At 31.0% G+C, this 22,596-nt stretch overlaps 2 protein-coding genes and 1 non-coding gene across 3 annotated transcripts; 1 reads left to right on the top strand and 2 right to left on the bottom strand.

Annotated features, from left to right (window-relative positions):
- Positions 1 to 14: 14 nt before the first annotated feature.
- On the bottom strand, positions 15 to 7,082 carry LOC130802964 (folylpolyglutamate synthase-like). The gene is made up of 16 exons (XM_057667098.1): positions 6,850 to 7,082; positions 5,799 to 5,941; positions 5,638 to 5,703; positions 5,364 to 5,473; positions 4,884 to 4,944; positions 4,544 to 4,627; positions 4,389 to 4,445; positions 4,242 to 4,302; positions 3,680 to 3,726; positions 3,451 to 3,528; positions 2,564 to 2,728; positions 1,977 to 2,273; positions 1,705 to 1,783; positions 948 to 1,097; positions 587 to 747; positions 15 to 494 (listed from the first exon to the last, which is right to left on the bottom strand). Exons 1-16 carry the CDS (start codon positions 6,857 to 6,859, stop codon positions 435 to 437), a joined length of 1,629 nt encoding a protein of 542 aa, XP_057523081.1. The 5' UTR covers positions 6,860 to 7,082; the 3' UTR covers positions 15 to 434.
- Positions 7,083 to 10,438: 3,356 nt separating this feature from the next.
- LOC130802963 (probable glycosyltransferase At5g03795) lies at positions 10,439 to 12,006 on the bottom strand. Its single transcript, XM_057667097.1, has one exon. It carries the CDS (start codon positions 11,835 to 11,837, stop codon positions 10,767 to 10,769), a length of 1,071 nt encoding a protein of 356 aa, XP_057523080.1. The 5' UTR covers positions 11,838 to 12,006; the 3' UTR covers positions 10,439 to 10,766.
- Positions 12,007 to 21,766: 9,760 nt separating this feature from the next.
- TRNAV-CAC (transfer RNA valine (anticodon CAC)) lies at positions 21,767 to 21,840 on the top strand. Its single transcript has one exon. It is a non-coding gene; the product is annotated as a tRNA-Val (tRNA).
- The last annotated feature ends 756 nt before the right edge of the window (positions 21,841 to 22,596 follow it).

Genomic DNA, 22,596 nt, shown 5'->3' with positions numbered 1-22,596 from the left:
AAGAACGTCGACAATTTGTTTTGGAAAAAATTATAAGAATTGCTGAATTGAACTCCGAGTTTGAGAGCATGTTTACAACATTGCAATAGGAGAAATAAAGTGTTAGCAATGGAACAATAATAATGCCAATGCCCTAATCTTGAACGACTACATAAAAGAACTATATCATCGTGAAAGATCTTTGGTAACAATGGAAGAGAACTTGAAATTCAACCCTTTTCCATTTCCGTTTTCTTCTCTTGTGGATTGTGGGCTTGTATGAGTTGTATCTACTCAATTTCTACAAACGATCACGTTTAATTCGTCGTTTCTTGTTAAGGAACGAGTTAAATAACTGCTTTTGAAAATGTATCAACAATCTTCAAAGGCTTCCTTCATCTTCTTATTGTGCCCAAAAAGTAGACCTTTTATCACCAAGACTCCTTATCGGTACTTCATTTCCTTATCAATCTTAAAACATCCCCAATCAAATGCAAAGAACCCGTTACAAGGACCTAACAGAATTTCATTTTCGTGTAAGAGTTAAAAATTTTGATCTTGAGAGCAGACAATGAACGAAGCTTAAACAAGAAAACTTGCTTTTTACCTGAACACGAATCGACTGATTTTGCCGAGCAATATCTCTCAGCCATTTTATGGCCAAGGGAAGTGTCCGAAAGACTTTGCTGTTTGTACCGCTAATAATACCGTTCTCTGATTCATCATGCGCGTCTTCAAAGCTGATGCCTGAATCCTTGGCATGTCCACCTACAATTCAAATTTCTCACATAAAAAAACTCGTAACACTCAAAAATAATTTCCCGCATTGAGAGTGCTATTTTGATTTGCATTATCTTACTCGTCGAAATGTTGTCCGTGAAGGATTGTTCAGCGAAAGGCAAGAGAAGTGAGTAGCAACTAACAACGCAAAATCAGGTAATCGATGAAGAATATGAGGGTGATCATACCTTTTTCCGCATTAATTAGATTTTCCCATACTTTCTGGAGAGTCAATTGCCATGAAAAATCGACTCGTGTGGTCGGTTGTGGCAAATTAGTGATGACCTTGTTATACACCGACATATTTGGAACGAAGAGCGCCTGTTTGAATTGCACTCCTGCTCATCAAAATAAAAATTCAGTGCTGTACTAGCCAGTCGTCTCTTAAGGGCTAAGAATACAACACTCCATCATCCTAAATTCTAACGCCATTAAGTAACTCCCATTTAAGCTCCTTCTTATGGCGGAGTTTGGATGGTTGGATGTAAACAACCTTGCCCTCGTAATAACAAAAAGATTGCTTCCTATTAAAACTTGAGGCCAAACATCATCCCTAATATTCACATAAACAACAATTATATACAACTGAAACATCGTTATAGTCCATTATAATCCTAAACCAAAAAACTATAAATCTATGGCTTCATCGTGAACGGTATTCACCGAAATCCAACCAGCAAATATGTTCAGCACGTATAAGTGCAGAATCAACTACATGAATTGCAATGTCATGTAACTGAACAAAGTGATGATTTTGTATGATCTTAAGAATCCAACCGCAATTATAAGTCGAACCAAATTCCAAAACCAAATGATGCTACAATTTTCAGACAGGTAAAGCAATGTAAAAAACCTTTTGCAATCATCTAGCGTTTTACGATCAGATACTCTAGCAAGCAAATCAACACCCGGGTAATATGTATGGTAAAAGGCTCAGACTTTTACCGTAACTTGCGCAAGCTTTCATCAAGCGAGGTAGAAGCAAATGAGGGTCCCGTACAGACATACAGTTGAAAAGCAATATCTGCGCGTTCATCAGGTAGCGTATTAGTTTTCAATAGTTCGTGCACATTTTTGTTTGGGTCCGACCCAACTTGTATCCGGCAGATTGTACAGGTCGGAAATTATTTCGTGCAGCCGAAAACAATATATTAGCAACTAAAGTATGAAGAGTCGTATTCTTTTAAGCCTGACAGGTAAAAATTTACACCCGTTACCTGATTTGAGCAATTCCTCATAGCAGAATTGTGAAAACCGCGTCCCATTTCAAGAGACAAAGTCGAAGAATTAGAAGGCAGATGCTCTGCATAGTTCCCTGGCTGCTCATCGTCTTTGCTGAGATGTGAAAACCATCTTCCGCAAACATCCATGCTTTCTGGACTATGGGCTCCATCTAGATAGAACACCAAATTTCCCGAACCTTCAGCGTTTATGTATTGATCTGGGACAATTTGGGCTCTTCCTTGTAGACTAGCACTTGTCAACCCCTTGATAAATTGCTCGGGCAAGGAGGTCTTATGCACACACAACCGAGGAAAAAGGGGAGGTTTACTTAGTATTAAACGATACCAAAGCCTTACTCCCAACAATATAAGATCCGCAATGGAATATAATTCGGTAGTTAATTCGCTTTTTGAATTTCGCGGTTTGCTTTAAATGACCATAAAATAGCCCAAAACCGACTATAATTCGCTTTTTTGATTCGTGATTCGCAAGGAGATTAGTGAATCATGTAATAGTAGGTCCGCTACATGAACAAGAACAAATATATGTAAATACAAAATCTATTATTAATTAGACATACGGTGTTTATATGGTATGGGATTTCAACATGTCCGGTCCTTTGAAGCCAAGTGGAGCACAGCGCGACTGCAAGACCGGCATTTAAGAATTGGTGCTCACCATCAAGTCCAAGCTGACCACCATCTAGCATGTTAGGATCTAATGCTGATACTACTTGAAGATTAACCTGCCATACATTTTTTTGGATCAATCATCCACCATAAGAACCATCACCTATTTGTAGTAGCTGTGTTTAAAGAATTACAGGAACATTGTGCTAATTAACAATGGAAACATGTCCATTGCAGAAAGAATAATTTGCGAATTACAGCCTTAAAGTTTAACTTGCGAATTACAGCCTTAATGTTTATTTTTCGCGAATTATAGCCACCAAAGTATCAAAGTTTACAAGAGACAAAAAACGTTGTTTTGTTAAGAGGCATCAAAATCTTAAAACTAGTGGACTTCATCTAATTCTAATACTCTATAGACACTGAATAGTGACTGAAATCACTCAAATATGGAGTTGTGGACTTCCCTTCCCCTGAAGCAAGGACCAAAAAGTGACGGAGTCAGGATTTTCACATCGGAGTGGCAATATTAGAATACTCGGTAGATTAAATTGAGAAAAAAAAAATGTGAATTAGAGATCAGATGTTGGTTCACATTTACGAAAAAGTTTAGAATTTCTAGCGTATATTCACCAACTTACTAAATTCATCGGTGGTTTTCATATGTTGTATTAGTTCTTGACGTGCATTTGTTTTTATTCGTATGTGATTATTTTTAAAACCTGTTATTATATACACCCGAGTTCTGAGAAGACGAACCTTTTGGATACTCAAAGTACAAAAGAATAAACAAAAATGAACAAGAATGAAATTATCTTAAACTCGAACTTCAACTCACATTCAATTTCGAGGCCTTCTCCTCGAGCACTACCATTGCCTCCTCAGGTTGTGGCACAGTAAATGCAGGAATACCTTCCTGCAATGAAGCTAAAAGTTATTACAGAAAAGCATGGGCCCACCTCCCTTGCCCCAAAAGCAGCCTTAGCACTTCTCTTCTCGAATCGAGTGTCCCGAAAGGTATAAAAAAATATGTCTAAATTCGGAATCAGAAGAAACATCTAGGACACCTTAAAAATGCCAGCTTTTTCTCCAGCTATTTGTCCAAGAGTGTTTCCTACAACATAATCAAACAAGAAAACCTTGATAAGATAAGGGACAAGAATTCATGATCTGCGACAAAAAAAGTATAACAAAAATCTATTGAAATTGCCGAAGGTGATTGTATATCCCGAAAGCATAGTGTAAGAAGATGCAATTTAATTAAACCCAACAATGTGAACACTTATAATGAAGCTTCAAGCACAACTTCTTGATCGTTGTCTATCTCGATTTCAAAAGACATCTATGTCTTCCGTATTCCTACATATTTCATCCTCGTATATTCCACAATCTACTATAATTTCGTGAAATTTCTAACAAGCAATAAAGCAAACCGTTCTTTTATGAAATTCAAAAGGAAAATTAACAGAAACAATGCTCATTCTACTTTAACGTATATTTGGTTAATGGTACCAATTGGTGTTAATGGGAATGATTTGTAGTGCAAATTTCACGACATTTATCATGACATTACAATAGTAATGAAAGTTTAATCATAAAACGTAACTGTCTTACTTAAGAATCACTAACCGAGAATTTCCATGTGATCATACCCAAGGGAGGATATACAGCAGACGATTGGTGTTTGTACCTGAAAATGAGAGAACGAATGCTAAAAATTGCTATCCTCCACATTAAAAAGACATATGTACATGAGACGATTCAAACATAACTCACCACATTTGTTGCGTCATATTTTCCTCCGAGTCCAACCTCCATGATAGCTACATCGACCTGCCATATTCGGCTAGAATTTTCAGAAAAACTCAGTTTCTCAGCTATCAAAATCAAGACAGCAATACGAACAGATGTAAGAGATCGACAAAACCAACCTGCTCGGCACAAAATATCTTGAAGGCAAGAAGAGCTAAGAAGCGGAAATAAGTAGGCATTGGTATTTCATCAGTGGTTTTTTCCTGCGTAAGGAATCGAAGAAATTAATATCAAAAAAACAATTGCACTAGACTACTTGTCTATCCATGAAATTCTCATTTAACAATCATACGTTCGTTTCATTCCATTTGATGAACCACACCCCTAATTGCGACATGGACTTCCTACTCATTACAACGCAATATCTAAATACGAACAATAACATTTCAGTATAGCCAAAGCTCGAGGAAAAGAAAGATCGGGGGAGCATGATAATCTCCATGAAGAAATGGAATGTACCTTTAGCCTATCAAAACACCACCAAAAGTACGCCAAAAACTTTTCTTGACACATTTGAGAACTGCAAAAGAAATCAATGATTCATAAGTGAAATTTATAGTGGTTACATTATACTAAGTCGATAAATACTTTCCTTTCCATTGTACATAAACGCAACATTTCCCATTTATAGATGTTTTGAAATGAATGCAACATTCCTCGTATGTTTTATTTCCCGCTCTCTATCTCTCCCCATACCCTTCCTTCCCTCTTATCACATGGTTAAATCGAAATTTTAAATCAAAATAGGAAAAAAAATATATTTGGTCATGACATCAAGGACCTTGAATGAAATATAAAAGGTCATTAGGAAGAAGTAGCAAACATTTTCCCCATATTTCAATAGTCACAAGTTTAAAACGTTGACTCAAGACAATACCCTAGAATAGTTCATGCGAACTACGATAAAGAATCATGTAAGTTAAATTGAATGTTACTTACCCATTTAATAGAAATCTTTCCCGGACGTCAATTAGGTGTGGAGATGTAAAAAGTCCCGTGTGAAAGCCACAATTGCGTAATATAGACTCCGCAAAAACACATGTTGAACCCTATGCACAAAAACAGGTAAGCTAAACACTATTAAATATCAATCTTTAGCTAACAATATCCTGAGATGAAAACAATTGACAAATAAGAAGAAAAGCAATCAGTATAGCGAATTTGATCATTCAACAAATCCATTGTCTAAACCAACAAGAAAGAAAAATCACACCTTTCCTTTGGTGCCCGCTACATGAATAACCTTCAATTTGGAAATCGGTTCTTCCAACTCCAATATCTACAACCCACCAAAACCCAACAAACATATTAACACACTAAACCTTAAAAGTAAATTGGAATGAAAATAAAGCTTCAGAACAAGCAAAATATAACCTTAACATAATCAAATAGCAAATCAAATCGATCTCCACTATTGCTTTTCTCAGCTCGACTGCGGGTAGTGATCAAAGAAGACAATGCATTCATTGCCTCTTCATAAGGAGATACTTTAAAATCTTCCAATCCATTACCACACTCTACAAAACATACATTTCAGGAGGAAACATATCTTATATTCCATCATAAGTAAACAAATTCAATCAAGACTAAAATTTGAAAAGAACCCAGATTAAGTTTCATGTATTTGTATGTTCTAGTGAACTTACATGCCAAACTAATATTGCCCATGTACAAAATTAATCAAATAGCATACAAATTACATTGAAACCATAACAATTCCACCAAAAACAACATTTTGAAAAGACCCAGAAGCCAGAATACTAAATTCCATTGTAAGTAAGCAAATTCAATCAAAGATCAAACTTTGAAAAGAACCCAGATTAAATTTCATGGATTGAATGTTCTAGTGAACTTAAATGCTAAAATAGTATCCCTAAGCTTGTTAAACATAATTCACTAGTTATTTCGTCTTTTGGATTCGCTATTCGCTCAAAATGGTTCAAAAATAGCCTAAAAGCGATCATAATTTGCTTTTTTCAATTTGCAATTCGCAAGGCCGATTAGTGAATCATGTGACACTGATACTGCCTGTAGAACAAAACCAATAGAACAGCATCAAAAATTACATTGATTCAATTACAATTCCATCAAAAACAATATTTTGAAAATAATAATTTTTACTACATAACATACACAAAGATAGAGTAAATTCCATTAAAAGTAAGCAAGTTCAATCAAAGATCAAAATTTGAAAACAACCCAGATTAAGTTTCATGTATTTGGATGTTCTAAACAACATACATGCCAAAATAGTATTGCCCATGTACAAAACTAATAAAACATCAGTACATTGAAACAATACCAATTCCATCAAAAACAACATTTTAGAAAGAACAAGAAGCCAATACGTCATTGCTCATGTATAAATTTAAGGAAAGAAAATACAGACAAACATACATTTAACATAAAACTTAATTCATGTTACCTATTGACATTCTGAATAAAGCTCAGTTTTTGAATAAGCTTTGGAACAAAATCAAGAAAAATAGGATATTAATTAAGATGAAAATGAGAAGAGAATGAATTTGTGGAAGTTGGTAAAGAGAGATATCTAGATAAAGTTGGTGGGGTTCAACTCCAAAAGTTTTGCAAGCACTAAATGTGACTGAGATTCAAAGTCTGTAATCTGTATATACATTTTGTTGATAAATACAACAAGGAAAAGTGGTTTGATATGACCTATGTGGGAATTTCAGTATATGGAATGTTATGACTTATGAAGAGTCGATACTCTATTCCATATTCTATGAGTATTGATTTTTCTTTTTTTTTAGTCTTAGATAGTGTTTGGTTGGTGTTGGATGGGCCGCTTTATTGAGAGACCGTTTCTTTAAAAAATGTTTCTTAGGCCCTACCTAATAAACTTTAAAAAAGCTTATTTACATTTTTAATGTCTACTCACATTATTTTTAATGCCTACTTACAATATACTTAATGTCCATCGAAAAAGTACTTAAATTGCCTACTTACAATATTCTTAATGTTTACTGAGAAACTTAGCTCACTAGCCTACCTACTATATCTTTAATGCCTACTTACGACATCTTTAATGTCTACTTACAATATACTTAATGCCCACCTAATAGTACCTATAATATTCTAAGTGCCTACTTACAATATTCTTAATGGCTATCGAGAAACTTACTCTATATTTGTCTTTCTGGATCAGTCCAATATAGTATGTTTTCAATTTTTGTTATTCATATACCTTTTCTCATTTTTAAAACATTTATTTATTTAAATTGTTAGTATTTTTAACTTAAAATCATGTCATTCTTGAGTTCAAGTTAGTTGGTCGAATTATTAAATGTCTATATAGACTTTTACATGTCATTTCAGATTCCAATTAACATTAGATTTAGTCATTGAGTTGGACAAAGTTGGTTTAGTGTTGGCCACTTAACGGGATCAATTTATTGAACATGAGATGCAAGCACACTACAAAAAACTATTGAATTGGCGACACACATTATCGTCGCCATTTCATAGCTAAATGGTCAAAAAGTTGCCTTGGCGACGGGCGGGCGACGGGCTTCGTGGTGGTCGCCTTTTCGTTCGTCGCTAACACCAAAATGGACGCCATATCCTCGCCATTTTTTAAGGAAAAGTTGGCGACCACTGGACGACGAGACGACCATCGCCAAAAACGTGTCTGACATGGCGACAAGAATCTCCTCGCCATCGTTCTCGCCAGTTCCAGCGACCAAATAGCGACCAAAGCCTCGTCGCCAACTTGGCGACCAAAATCTCATAGCCTTTTCGTCGCCTGCTGCTAGCGACCACATTTTTATGCTTTTTGGTCGCTGTGTGTGTATATATATATATATATATATATATATATATATATATATATATATATATATATATATATATATATATATATATATATATATATATATATATATATATATATATATATATATATATATATATATTATATTTATATATATTTTATATTAGTTATAATATTAAGATAAAAATATATACACATAAAACAAATAAATTAAAATAAAAGAGATGGAAATATTATATATAAAACTAAAGTTTATTTACAAAGTCACAAAAATTACATATATTTAATCATTCAGTTGGAGGAGGTGGAGGAGGGGGTTGATTCAAATTGAAATGCGATTCAATGAATTTCAAAAAGAGTTCTCGTTCTCTTGTTATTTGTTCAGTCAGCCTTTGATGAGTCTCATAGGCAGTTTGAGCATTTCCTCTTCGTATCGCTTCCCATAATTGATTATTGAACTCCATTTGCCGAGCTTCTAAATCTGCAAACCTTTGTTGTATAATGGCATCATAATCAGGTTGTGCAGGCTGAGAAGACGGAATATCCGTTGGCTCAGGAGGATAAATAATTTGAGAGGCGGACCCAACCCCAAATACCTCTTTGCTTTTTTTGTTTTTTTTGTTTGAACCGCTTTCTACGTTTTTTATAGCATCCAACCAAATTTGACTTGGATCGCGAGTTGGATGCTCCTCCGTCAAAGAACGATATTCATCCTTCAATAAAACAAAGAAATCAATTACCAATAAACAAAGTATTAATTGATGCGCAGCAAAGATGTTAATGTTAAAGTGGAATCGTGGACACATCAAGATGGGTAATAAGATTAGAAATTAGGTATTGAGAAAGAGATGGCAAAAAATAGATTAAAATAGTTTGGATGTGTGTAAAGAAAAGCACCAATACACTTGTAGAAAGGGTGAAAATATCATAAAATAAATTGATGGAAAAAAAAAGTCATGATAGACCTAAAAAATAATATTCTTTTTCTTTGTATAATGACGATGATAAAAATAACAAAATAGAATTACTTCTATAACAAGATCATATTGCAAAATTGGTGGTTGAGACCTATACAAAACAAACTTAAGCAAATGGTTAAGACCTTATAATATTTTATATATACTCCATCACATGTTTTTATTAAGAATCATAAATTAAACTTTTGACACTAATAGAGTATATGATAGATATTGAGGCTATGAGATAGGCCTACACAAAAATTTTTAGTTACACTTCCCTCGTTTCATATTATCTGTTACATTTAAAATATTATATACTCTTATATTTTTAGAGGAGACAATGAGATAGATGCTACTTGCCCCTTATATAGTCGAAGAATAACCTTTTTTATACTTGCCCACTAAAATTCGTGCTGATGTATAAATTTTAATATTATAATTTTTATAAAACATATATAGATATTTATTAATGATCGAGACTCAAATTATTTTTTAAAATATAAAAAATCATGTAACAAACAAAATAAAACGAACAATAAAAAAAAAGTTATGATTGTTCAATTTGATCCCACATTAATTAATGATAGAGAAGTACAATTAATTATTAAGGCCAACTCTTAATTACTCATACAAATCTATTTATTAAGATCTAAAATAGATGGAATCGTTATTGACTTATTGTTGAACTTGAACCCTTGCATTATAAGACGTGCTTAGTTTATAAAAAGTGCAATCTACTTAGGAGTATATAATTTTACACCAACTACCAATATGCACACATGTCTTATTCCATCCAACATAAACACAATAGTACTTGATTATTCATCAATTCTACTTCAAAATAGACCATTTCTAACAAACCCAAAACGTTTTTTTTTTTATTTTATATAAATTATTATTATTATTATGAATATTATAAATTTTTGCATATTTAACGTTGTCTACTTTTAACATTTGAGACCTTTATTGTATGTCTCTGTCTCAATATATAACTTGAGTTTATTATTAGGTACTTTTATCTTATGTACAATCACTTTAAATTTTTAAATTTATTATAAACTTTATGTATAATCACTTTATTAAAATTTAAAGCATGATTAATCTTCTAAATTCACATTAAAACTACTATAAGCTTATTAACAATAACATGAAAAATTAAATGACAATAATTATTAATGCATTAAATAAACTCTCAATTATTAATTAAGACTGTAGATTATAACTTGTTGGGATTCGATTTGAAAAGACGCTTTTTATCGGTCTTTATAAATTGACTACTAATAATGACATTATAATGATAAAATATCAATATTAACAACAACAAAAAATATGCAACTCAAAAAAGGAAAAAAAAGTCCCTCAAATTCAGTTACAATAAGAGTAGGAATATTATTTTACCAACTAGTCAATATGCACATGCCTACCTCCATTCAAATTAAACCTTATTGGTTGATGCATTTCTACTTCTTGAATATTCCAATTCTAACCAATCAAAGAAATTTGCATATATTTTTTTATGATTATCTAATATGATCATCTTGATCATAGTGATCATGTTGATCATATGATCATGATGATCATAGTGATCGATTACACTTCCCAACTAGCATATCTTATGGCATATCTTCTAACCCACAATTGATACATCACCATATGAAACGAATCGTACGGCTGTGGTGAAGACTCATTCCATGCAAAATGCCGTGTGGCCGCCACACCCAATCTTTTCATCTTTTCATACTTACCATTATCGCGCGTGTTAATCAACGAGCTCTTGAGTTCATCTAATTCCATGTTTGACCCAACAAACAACGCTATTTCGTGCCATTTAATAATGTCCATCATAGGAAGATCTTGAATCGGACGGTCAGTAATCACCACCGGAACACACCCATGAGTCAACGCAATAGTCAACCCTTCCATTCCTTCAACATTACCATAAACAAACAAACAAAACTTACTACTCCTCACACCCTCTAAATACTCCCCCTCACTCGAGAGCTCTGATTCGATCAAAAACTCGGGATCATTCCTAAGCGCGTTGATCAACCCTACACTCGATTCTACCTTAGCAAACCTCCAATACCCTAGGAAGCGCGTGGGAACACGCTCCAAGGCGCGTGGGAGTGAAAGGAGTGGAGAAAAGGTGATATCTTTATGTGGGATAAACTCACGTGCCGGGGAAGGAAAGCATGAGACCCTAATAGAGTTTTTCTTTAATTCGACGATTTCTCGATTAAAACTAGGGCCCACTTCATTGCAAGAGAAGTAAAAATGGTCAACTCCAAGGGAAGGTTTCCAATATGGGTAGGTAGCTTTAAGGTGTTCAAGGTGGTGGGCTAAGGATCTTCTAGGTAAAGGAGGAAAAGGGATGAAAAAGAGTGTAGCTTGATTAGGGTTATGAGTTATGAAGTTAGATGAAAGAAGGGAGTTATGAAAAAGGGAGAAAATGGAGTTAGAATGATTATTATTTTGTAATTTTTGGGATTGTATGGGTGGTGGGTAGATGAAGATTTTGAGGTTATTGAGCATGGTTTGGTAGTCTAAGAAAAAAGTGGTTTTGGAGAAATATAAGGTGGTGGAGTTATGGCAAGATATGGAAGGAGGGTGGAGAAGGAATAGGGAGATGAAGAATAGGGAGAAATGAGATGGGTTAGCCATTTTTTGATGGTTTGGAGGATGGATATGTGATGAAATAAAGTGGTATTAGAAGTAATTTATAGGAAAGTATTAGTAGGTAGAAATATTAATTAAGTATTAATAGAATTATTGGTAATTGTGAATCATGGGAGGATGAAGTTTGTTTGACTTTTATTCTAGCTTGTAGTCTCCCTAGTTAACTAGAAGTAATTTGAAGTTTCATCATTAGGTAGTTTTTCCCTTTCAACGAAACATTTCATCCCTTTTGAAATACTTGCTATATTATAGTCGATATAGTAATCGATTATATATATTATTCATTAAAATTTATTTTATATATTGCAACTGATACTTAAGAAAAAATATAATTAAGTATGATCTTTTTTGGATCATTTAATTGCATATTTTTATGATATTAATTTTATAATTTTTAGTTATGCATAATTCAATATATAAATGATCAAAATAATGCATAGAATGGCGTTAAAAGTCAAATATAACAAGTATAATGAAACGGAAAAAATAGTTATAAAGGGTAAAAATAAAGAAAATTAAATAACATAATAAAAAAAAGTAAATTTTATGAAAAAAATGAAAAATGTATAGCTGATATGAAAAAATAAATTAAATGCATAGATGAAAATTGAGAGATTATTTATTCTTCCTTAATCTTTATGTGAAAGTCCTTAGCAGCAGCCAGCAAACTTGAAAATTATAGACAGATGAATATATAGTATTTTTTTTTTAAATTAATAATAGAGATTTTAAAAGTTAGTCGAAGTACCCATTATTATAAAAAATGTGACTTGATCCATTATATTTATGAAATAAGTTCAAGAAACAAGTTTTAGATAATGATATATTTATGATTTTATGTCATGAAAATTTATATAGATCTTTAATAAAATTTTAGAATCAGTTAGTCAGTTTAGGTCAAACAAACAGTTGACCGATCCCAACCCGAACTAATAGTAGTCCACTTAGTTCTACTTGCTTTGATTTTTCGAACAAATTTTGCTGAGTATTATTTATAATTGATCATAATAAAGATATAGTATTAATTTTAAATCATAAAATCATTTTATTTATTAATATATGTCCAATTGGCATAAATCATCATCATCATCATACCCAGTATATTCTGCTCATAGAAAAACTATAGACAAAGTTTGGGGAGGAAAGGACGGCGGCAACTCATACCCATAAAGGAGAGCGCGGCCAAAGGAGTCCCCCGGCTCGAGAACGATAAAGGCGTAACTATAGGGGAAAGATAAATTCAATGCCTATCAATAAAATAATTAAGTAAAACCAATTACAAAATAAAAGAAAACAAAAACTAATAGTAAAAGAAACGAGAGAAGTAAGAAGGCAAGAACAACAAAAAGTAATCAAAAAGGACGTCGATCAGTAGTTCGAAACATGGATATGGCGCCTCCAACACCAATTGGCATAAGTACATAAGATAAATATACAAAGCTTAAAAATATCAATTAGTTGTTCGACCAAATTTTAGTTTTGGCCAAAAATATTTTTTTTTAGAAAAGTAATAAGGGCATAAATCATAAGTTGTCCGACATGCTAACACTAAAAAGCTTATCATATATTTGTACTTATTCAAATTGATTTATGAACGTCACAAAACAGTATTATACTACCTTCAACATTAGACATTTATTCGATTATAATTTGAATTTCATAACGAATAGTCTCATTTTATTTTTTTCATTATTATATTTTACATAACAAATATATTTAAATTTCAAGAGTCAAAAGAGTTAAATGAGGTTCCCCTCTACATGACACTACGTATCAATAACTTATTGCTGTTTTTCTATCAAAATTATTGTTGTCATTAATCATTGTAACATAAATTAATCTCAAGTAGAATAGAAGTATCTACTAATAATCTATCTAATAATAGAGGTAAAAGCATAATGAGTTTGTCTTTGGAGTTTGGTGTTAGCTTAGAGAGAGAGAGAGAGAGAAGCAAAGGAACAGCCTTTTTTGAAATTTTGGAGATGATGTAGACATGTAGTTGATGAAAAAGAGACGAGACAATTAGGAAAGTCATTATATTTACTTTGCAATTGTCCAAATAAGAAGTTCATTGGTGATTGATTTGATTTTGATCTTGAACTTTTTAGTATAAAGGTAAGGTAAAGGGGAATTTCAGTATCTCGCATAAGATAAGGTTCGGGTGGAGATTTTCTTTTTTTGAAAGAGACGGACAAAAAATACCCGTATATATTAAGGAGGGACTAAAGAGAAATGCGCGCAGTCAAGAAACTCCCAGTTGAAACTTGCATCCGGTAGGGATCGAACCCCAAACCTTTTACTCTACATGCAAAGCTACAAGCACTTTTGATAATTTAAATTGAGTAATTTAAAATTAGATCACTTAGAAGTACTTCATATGTTAATCAAATGTGAGAATTCTTTTTATAATGTGGGACTTTTAAATGTACACTTAACAATAATCTTTCTCTCAACTCAAAATCACATTACCCCGTTTTCTCTTTTTAAGATGTAATTTATCTTCTTACACTAATGCTCACCATGAGACCTATTTATTCGATAGAAGTTTCGTCTTTTGATATCAATTGTTGGACTCACCAACTGTGAATGATTTGCATTAGTATGATATTATTCATTTTGAGCCGAGCCCACATGAATCTGATTTTGGACATTTTTCCAAAAGGCTGACTTCATACTAATTTGAAAATAGATAACTTATATGCCTACAAGTTTTTTCTGTAGAAAATAAAAGATTTGCAAATATTTGCAATTATCTCAAAAATATTCTAAACATTATTTTAGGCATCATGTATTTTTTTAGTTTCCTTTTTTGGTTTTAGCATCCCTTGTATAAATCACATTGTAAGAGGTTCATTAATCAATCAATTAATACAGACATTCCATCTCAAAACCCTAATTCCGCTGTTTCTCTTTTCTTCATGGTATCAAAGCCGTAAGGCGCCTTTCCGGGACCGACGACTTTTCCGGTAAACATCATTTACCTTTTCTTTTTTTCTTACCTAAGATGGAAAACGAGTATCAAACAAACCAAACAAATCCAAACCAGCAAATCATCACAGTTGTACAATTGGAACAAATGTTCCACATGTTTCAACACATGAATAAACAAAACCAAACCGATGAATCATCCTTTGAATTGCGAGTTGCTGAGAAACTATCCTACCACAATTACATAACCTGGTGCAAATTTATGCACATAGCAATTGAAGGGAGAGGACGTCTCAGTCACATAGCAACTCTGATCACACACTCTTTTTGAGAAAGAAGAAGGAGCTGATTACATGTTTGATTATTTATGTTGATGATATGGTGATCACAGGAAATGATGAAGAAGAAATCTCTGACTTAAAGGGAAAACTGTCTGCAGAATTTGACATGAAAGATTTGGGCAACCTAAAATACTTCCTTGGCATTGAGGTATTGAGGTCAAAAAAGGGTATCTTTATCAGCCAAAGGAAGTATATTTTGGATCTGTTGGCCGAAACAGGGATGGTTGATTGTAAACCAGCAGATACTCCTATCACGACAAATCACGGGCTTCAGATGATCGAAGGCGCAAAACCGACAGACAAAGAAAGATATCGCAGGATGGTTGGGAAACTCATATATCTCTCACACACTAGACCTGATATTGCTTATGCTGTAGGAGTTATTAGCAGATTCATGCATAATCCTCAGATACAGTACATGACGGCAGTGACAAGGATTCTAAGGTACCTAAAGGGTACAAGTAGCAGAGGTCTTTTATTTGGAAAGAATGATAACCTTGAACTTCTAGCTTATACAGATGCAGACTGGGCAGGAGATAGAGACGACAGAAAATCTACGTTTGGGCACTTTACTATAGTGGGAGGGAATTTGGTTATACATGGAGAAGTAAGAAACAAAAGATGGTTGCTCTTTCAAGTGTAAAAGCAGAATTTCGAGGAATTGTCAAAGGTATCACTGAGATTCGCTGGATTAGAAAATTGCTAAGGGAATTAAACTTTCCTCAGAAAGGAGCATGTAATCTTTACTGTGATAATAAAGCTGCAATCAGTATATCAGGAAACCCAGTGCAGCATGATAGAACGAAGCATGTTCAAATTGATCGTCATTTCATAAAGGAGAAACTTGATAAAGGAATTGTTTGTCTTCCTTTTGTTCGATCCAAGGATCAATTAGTTGATACTCTGACTAAAGCAGTTACCTCTGAAGGTTTTGAAGATGTAATTTGCAAGTTAGGTCTCGGTGAAACATACGACCTAACTTGAGGGGGGGTGTAGAAAATAAATGATTTGCAAATATTTGCAATTATCTCAAAAATATTCAGAACATTATTTTAGGCATCATGTATTTTTAGTTTTCTTTTTTGGTTTTAACATCCCTTGTATAAATCACATTGTAAGAGGTTTATTAATCAATCAATTTATACAAACATTCCATCTCAAAACCCTAATTCTGCTGTTTCTCTTTTCTTCATTTTCTTACCTTTTCAATGTGAGACTTGTGATGTACAATCAACAATAATTAATAGGAATATATGGAAAATAATACTCCCTCCATTTTTTTATTGTTATCTTTAAGAAATTGATAAAAACAACTTGAAAATAAAATCTTGAAAATAAAATCTTGAAGATAATAGAGTATTATTTTTTTTTTTTTCCATAGATTAATGCATTAGATGAAGATAGATGAGTTATTATTTTATTTTATTAAAAAAGTATGAATACATTAACATGGATAATCATATATCTATGATATTTTATAAAATTTGTGAGTTTCTTCTGTCTAAAATTTGTACTCCTATTATAAATGAAAATTATTCTGCAATGAATAAACTTTTTGAATTAGGCCATTATAAAAATAAATATGGACAAATATAGAGAATTGGATATATAATATCTATAACACTCATACAAAATTGTTTTTGAGCTCCTACCAATATTTTGGCTGTAGATTGGTCGATATAGGGAAAAAAAAGTGGAGAAAATATCTATAAAACTCTATTTAAAAGCTCAAATAAAAATATCAAACATTAATTATATCAATTAACATGTAATTTTCCAATTTATTGCATGTAGTTAATAATTAATACTTAGACACAGTGTAAATCTTGAATTATTATAGAATGATCAATTAATAAAACCATAATTATAATATTTAGTGAAAATGTTTTGTTACATCACACGTTATAATCACATATTAATATAATTTAATGAAGGATAGAAAATCATTTCTTTATTACTTTCAATTTTTAAGACTTCATTTTCCACGAGGGGGACGTTTTCCTGCCATTTCTAAGAAGAAAAAAAAAGGGAGCCAAGAAAAGTTGATACTCTCTACGTACCTATAATTTATATATATATATATAACTCGTTTTATATGAAACTATCTTATTATGAGATGAACTTATATAGTTTATTTCTGTAATAGATCACTTTAAAATTATAAGAGCTCACCTTAAAACTTCAAATGTACACGAGTCACTCTAATAAAGAATTTTTACCGATATAAGATCATCTCATTTAAAAATTTGTGATTTCAATACGTGAAAATTTATTTCGTATAAATTTAAAGGGACATAGAAATTACGTCGTAATAGACTATAGCCTACTTCCTCCGTTCCAATATACTAGTTATATTTGACTTTAATCCAATGTGTTATTTTATTCATTTATATATTAAAACACATCTAAAAATTATAAAAGATTAATATTACGGAAGTATGCAGTTAGATGATTCAGACAAGATTTCACTTGACTATATTTTTACTTGCACATTAACTGTAACTTACAAAATAAACTTGAACTATATATATATATATATATATATATATATATATATATATATATATATATATATATATATATATATATATATATATATATATATATATATATATATATATATATATATATATATATATATCCATCATATAAAAAATATATCGAAGTATTTATATTATATGACAGTGAAGATACAGACGAATGCATGGAGGCGGCTAGCCATACACACTTGTTGACAAATGACACGTAGTGGGAAAATGCTTTACACAAGTATCAACTTTACAATATTTGTCTTACACTAATCATCATTATTAAAGAAAGCATATTTTGTTATAGAAGTACTTATTATCAGTATCTACTCATCTACTGTTTGAGTTTGTTATTTAAAATATATATATATATATATATATATATATATATATATATATATATATATATATATATATATATATATATATATATATATATATATGAGATTTAAATTATGTGAACACCAATCAAAGTGGTGTAAACTGAAAACAGGTGTACATAACAGATTAACAGCTTAAATGACATACATATTTCAGTGGTAATTTCATAAATAATTAGACATTTGATAAAAGTTGTACATACAAGCTTAAAAGGTGTTTATATTCGGATGACAGTTTTGGTAATAATATGGACTTTTTATCTTTACAAAAAAATATGTAAACCCTAGAAGATAATATGTACACCTTTTACCATAATATGTATATTTTAGTCTAGTTTTAGTTTTTACGACTTTAATGGTTTTTACTTAATCTGCCCATATACACACACACACATATATATATATATATATATATGACATAAATAAATTATAACAATAGTATGAAAAATTACTTTATCAATTTGTACTTTTGTTTTGAAGAGAATAAGATAAAATATTTAAAAGTATAAATATAAAAAAAATTAAATATGAGAATAATAATTGATATAAAACGTGCCGTAATTTTCAAAATTGAAAATTTAGCAAAGTTGATACGATGAACCGAAATTTGTTTGTTTTAAATTCAACTACTTGAAGGGGGTGACAATAATTTGTTTGTTATAACAATAGTGGTATATATATCTAGATCAAAATAATAAAAAGAGGATCTAAATGCTTACAAGATCATGATGAAAGGTTAAGAAATTAGAACACGACTTTAAAAAATAATAATAAGAACTATATATTAATTGCAAGGTTGAGCAAAATAATATTGTTATAGTACTTAGGTCACTCAAATGGTGAGTATAAGGGACACATTTTTCTAATAATACCGTGCATTAGACCATAAAAGAAAAAAAATTATTCCTTGTATTAAATAATGCATTAAATGATGTGGCCTTACAAGGATAGCGCTAGGAATTGATAATGGACATTTTGAGGGACATTTCAGACATTCTTAGGAGTTTTAAATGATGGGATATAAATGCGTCATAACTCCACTATTTATCCGGTATCTAATCTTAAATAGTGCAAGCATTTTACTCTAAATCATTTATTAAACTTGAAGCAACATTTGTTGAGAACAAATTGTATTTAATCAAGTTTCAATCATTTATTTGAAGATTGCGAATACATTTAATCTATTAGACAAAAGAATAATTTTATTACATAATTTTGGCCTTACACCACAAAAAGCCCTAGTACTAACTCACTAAACTAAAAGTCGTTATGCATTTGGGCAAAAATTTATTATAAAATTATTTAAAATTTTCACTGACTTGGACGTTGGACAACATCAACATCACTTTGAATTCTCCAAACCCCTTTAGCTTGTGTAGGAAGTAAAACATTTTGGTGGTATGCAAGAAAGACAAGATAATTATTACCTCTTTAATTTTGACTTAGTGACATAATTAATTGCGTCTAGTTTATAACATGAATACTGAAATAATATTTTTGATCTATATATTTATATTAGATTATTCGAATTTTTATAATTAATTAAAGTTTATCTTTCACAAAATACTCCCTTCTATTCATTCTAGTGTTCTATTTTCTTATTTAGTCAAGTCACTTTAAATGTCTTATTTTTATTTTGGATATATTAAGTGTATTAATTTACCCTTACTAAACTTAATATTTTGACACCTTTACATTTACTAACCCTACTTTATCCCTATTAAAATTTAAAATAGTATTCTCTCCTATTCGCTTTACTTGTCGCATTTGGTTTTTCAACACTATTCATCATCACTCTTATTTTGTGATTTGTTCTTAATCTATAAGTTACAACATAGTCATGTGGAATCTTGTTTAATTTGTCTTGTTGTAAATTTTATTAATATCAATTTTATAATTTTTACATACAATTAGAGATATTTAAAATTGAAAATTAATAAATATGTCAAAATAGAAAGAAGTAAAGAAAATAGAAGGAAGTATTTTCCCATGTGACCAGTAACAATCATGCAAATATGTTTCTTATTTTATCGTTAATTATTCTCATCAATCCAAAGAAAAGCTGGTAGAAAAGGTTACGACCACATTTTAACTTGTTACAATTCTCATCATTCCAATTAATTTTGCAATTGCTTGATATTTCTATTTAAATTTCTCTTCTTTATTGAATCTTGTCTTAATTATTTTATTTTTTTTGCATAAAGTCATTAATTCAATTTTTTTACTAATTTTCTCCTTGTTTTGACCTATCTTTTTAATAAAAAAACAAACGATGAAACTAATAAAAAATGAAAGCTTGACCGAGTTGAGACTATGGCCACATCCAATATCCAAATTGCCAAAAAATAAAACCAAGTGTTGTGATGTTGCAAGTCTTAAAACAGTGTTTTATTTAGAATTGAGTTTTCTTTCAGTTAGAAAATAAGTATTATCTTTTTAGATAATGTTCTGTGTAAATATATTTAATTCTCTTATTAAACTCATTTATCTTTTTTAACTTATACTATAATTTGAAAAAAATGTCTCGTCATCGATAATGATAGGTTTTGGCATTTTATGATGAAAAATTTCTTGGAGGGGGGGGGGGGGGGGGAAGTTAATGTTGATGTAGAAGGTTGAGTTAATTTGTAGTCTATTAGAGTTGTCGTTGAAATGTCACAATTATGAAAGTGACTAAACTAATAATGTGGAATTGTGGTCTCTTTTGCAAGTATGTACTCCCTCCTTCACAAACATTATTGCAACAATATGCAATGAGTACTCAATTATTAAAGAAAAGATAAATTTTATTAAATTATGTGTACACATTAAAAGTCAAAAAAAAAAATGAGAGAAGTTGCATGGATAAGAATATAAAGTATAAAACATGGTAGAAAAACTACCTAAAATAAATATGTTGTAAAATTAAAAAGACGAGCGAAAATAAAAATTATATATGGAATTTTTTAGAGATAGAGGAAATACTTTACAGCCAATTTTAATTACTTTTACGACTCGTTTAATCTTTGGTATTGATGAGAATTCTTTAATTTGTAGTAAAATTTCATCTAACTTGTCATTCCTATTGTTAATGAAAAATTTGCTTATATAAAAGTTTTTTTTTTACAATTTACTACTAACACCATACTTATAAATAAATGCATTGGTATAGAAAATGAGATAATTGAACCAGTCGGTCTTTTCAGAGACCATTTTTTTGAGAGATGTCTCTTTTGCCCAACCTATTAAAACTTAATTAAACTAAAAAAATGTTGATGGACTCACCAAATTAGAGATGGTCTTTCAAAAAAACCGTTTTTTACAAAAATTTGTGTAATTGAATTAGAATAAATATGACTATTAATTAACCTTGTCAAGAGTTACACTATCTTCTCATTATTATTCTTATCATTTAATATAATAACCAAATAGACAATTAGTAATTGTAATCTTTACTAAATTTGTATTCTCAATTTAATTTCATCAACAAATTTAGTTTATCTTTTTATCTCATCAATGTAATTTTTTTCAACTTATTTTTATCTTTGCTTTCCATTTATAATCAAACTAGATCAGTAGTTGATTGTTTTTTCTTTTACCCTAAAAGAAAAAATAAATTCTCTCCTCATTTGTCCGTAAGGGTTTCTCCAAACTACTTCCAACAAAAAAAAAATTCTGCTAAAACAATAAATTTGTGAACTAGGGACAATTTTATTATTTTTATTATAATGCTATTGATGACTTGATGAGGCGTACAAGTCTGGGTGGTGTAGTTGGTTATCACGCTAGTCTCACACACTAGAGGTCCCCAGTTCGAACCTGGGCTCAGACAAATATTTTTAAAAGTTGTTTTAGTACTCATCTGCTGCTAAGGGAACTAACAAAGTATCTTCACCTTAGACTTTTTCTTCCCACAATCTACATGTAATCAATTAAAAGTTTGCATCACCAATTTGTCAAGAAATTAAAAGAATATAGTGCAATTGTTGTGATTTGTGGTAGACGGGTATGAGAAGTGAACAACGAGACTTGGCTTAGGTCAAATACTCTAATGAATCTCATATAAATCCTGCGAGTTTTCCTAGATCAAACTGTAAACTATATATATTTTGACCGTTTTTAAAAAAATCACCAAATTTAAAGAGATTAAGGGTTAGAAATTACCTCTTCATACAATGTAATTTGTTTGATCTTAAGTCTTTTGAATCTCGAAGCCTCCAAATGCACAAAATATAGAATTTGAAAGAGTTTTAGGGGTGGTTCTTTTAGTGTAAAAAATTGCAAATGTAATAGAATGATACTCTATAGGTAAATAATGAGAATTGTAATAACCTTGTTATTTAACGAGATTTAATAGATGTGATATGGTATGGTAAGCACCCCTTAGAGAGATCAAAAAATTCAATTGAATTGAGATAATGTTTTATACACAAATTCTTAAATGATGAGGTTTTATGGTGAAACCATTGTTATTGGATTGATGTATGTTGAGCGGGTTACAACGGTCACTTATAATTTTAAAGTGATCAATTATAGAAATGATGAGACAGTCTCATATACGAGTACATGTTTTTTATAAGGAGACGGA

Source organism: Amaranthus tricolor, chromosome 16, assembly GCF_026212465.1.
Source record: "Amaranthus tricolor cultivar Red isolate AtriRed21 chromosome 16, ASM2621246v1, whole genome shotgun sequence".
Taxonomy (NCBI): domain Eukaryota; kingdom Viridiplantae; phylum Streptophyta; class Magnoliopsida; order Caryophyllales; family Amaranthaceae; genus Amaranthus; species Amaranthus tricolor.
Note: the sequence above shows the minus strand (reverse complement) of the source record. Positions and strands in the feature narration are given on the sequence as shown.

Bases quoted from the DNA above. Each gene is read 5' to 3' on its own strand.
- LOC130802963 (XM_057667097.1), bottom strand. From the start codon at position 11,837: ATGGCTAACCCATCTCATTTCTCCCTATTCTTCATCTCCCTATTCCTT.
- LOC130802964 (XM_057667098.1), bottom strand. The intron at 5,474-5,637 runs GTGTGATTTTTC...TTTTGTGCATAG, and splicing joins TAGCGGGCACCAAAGGAAAG to GGTTCAACATGTGTTTTTGC. The intron at 4,945-5,363 runs GTAAGTAACATT...TTTCTTTTGCAG, and splicing joins GAAAGATTTCTATTAAATGG to TTCTCAAATGTGTCAAGAAA.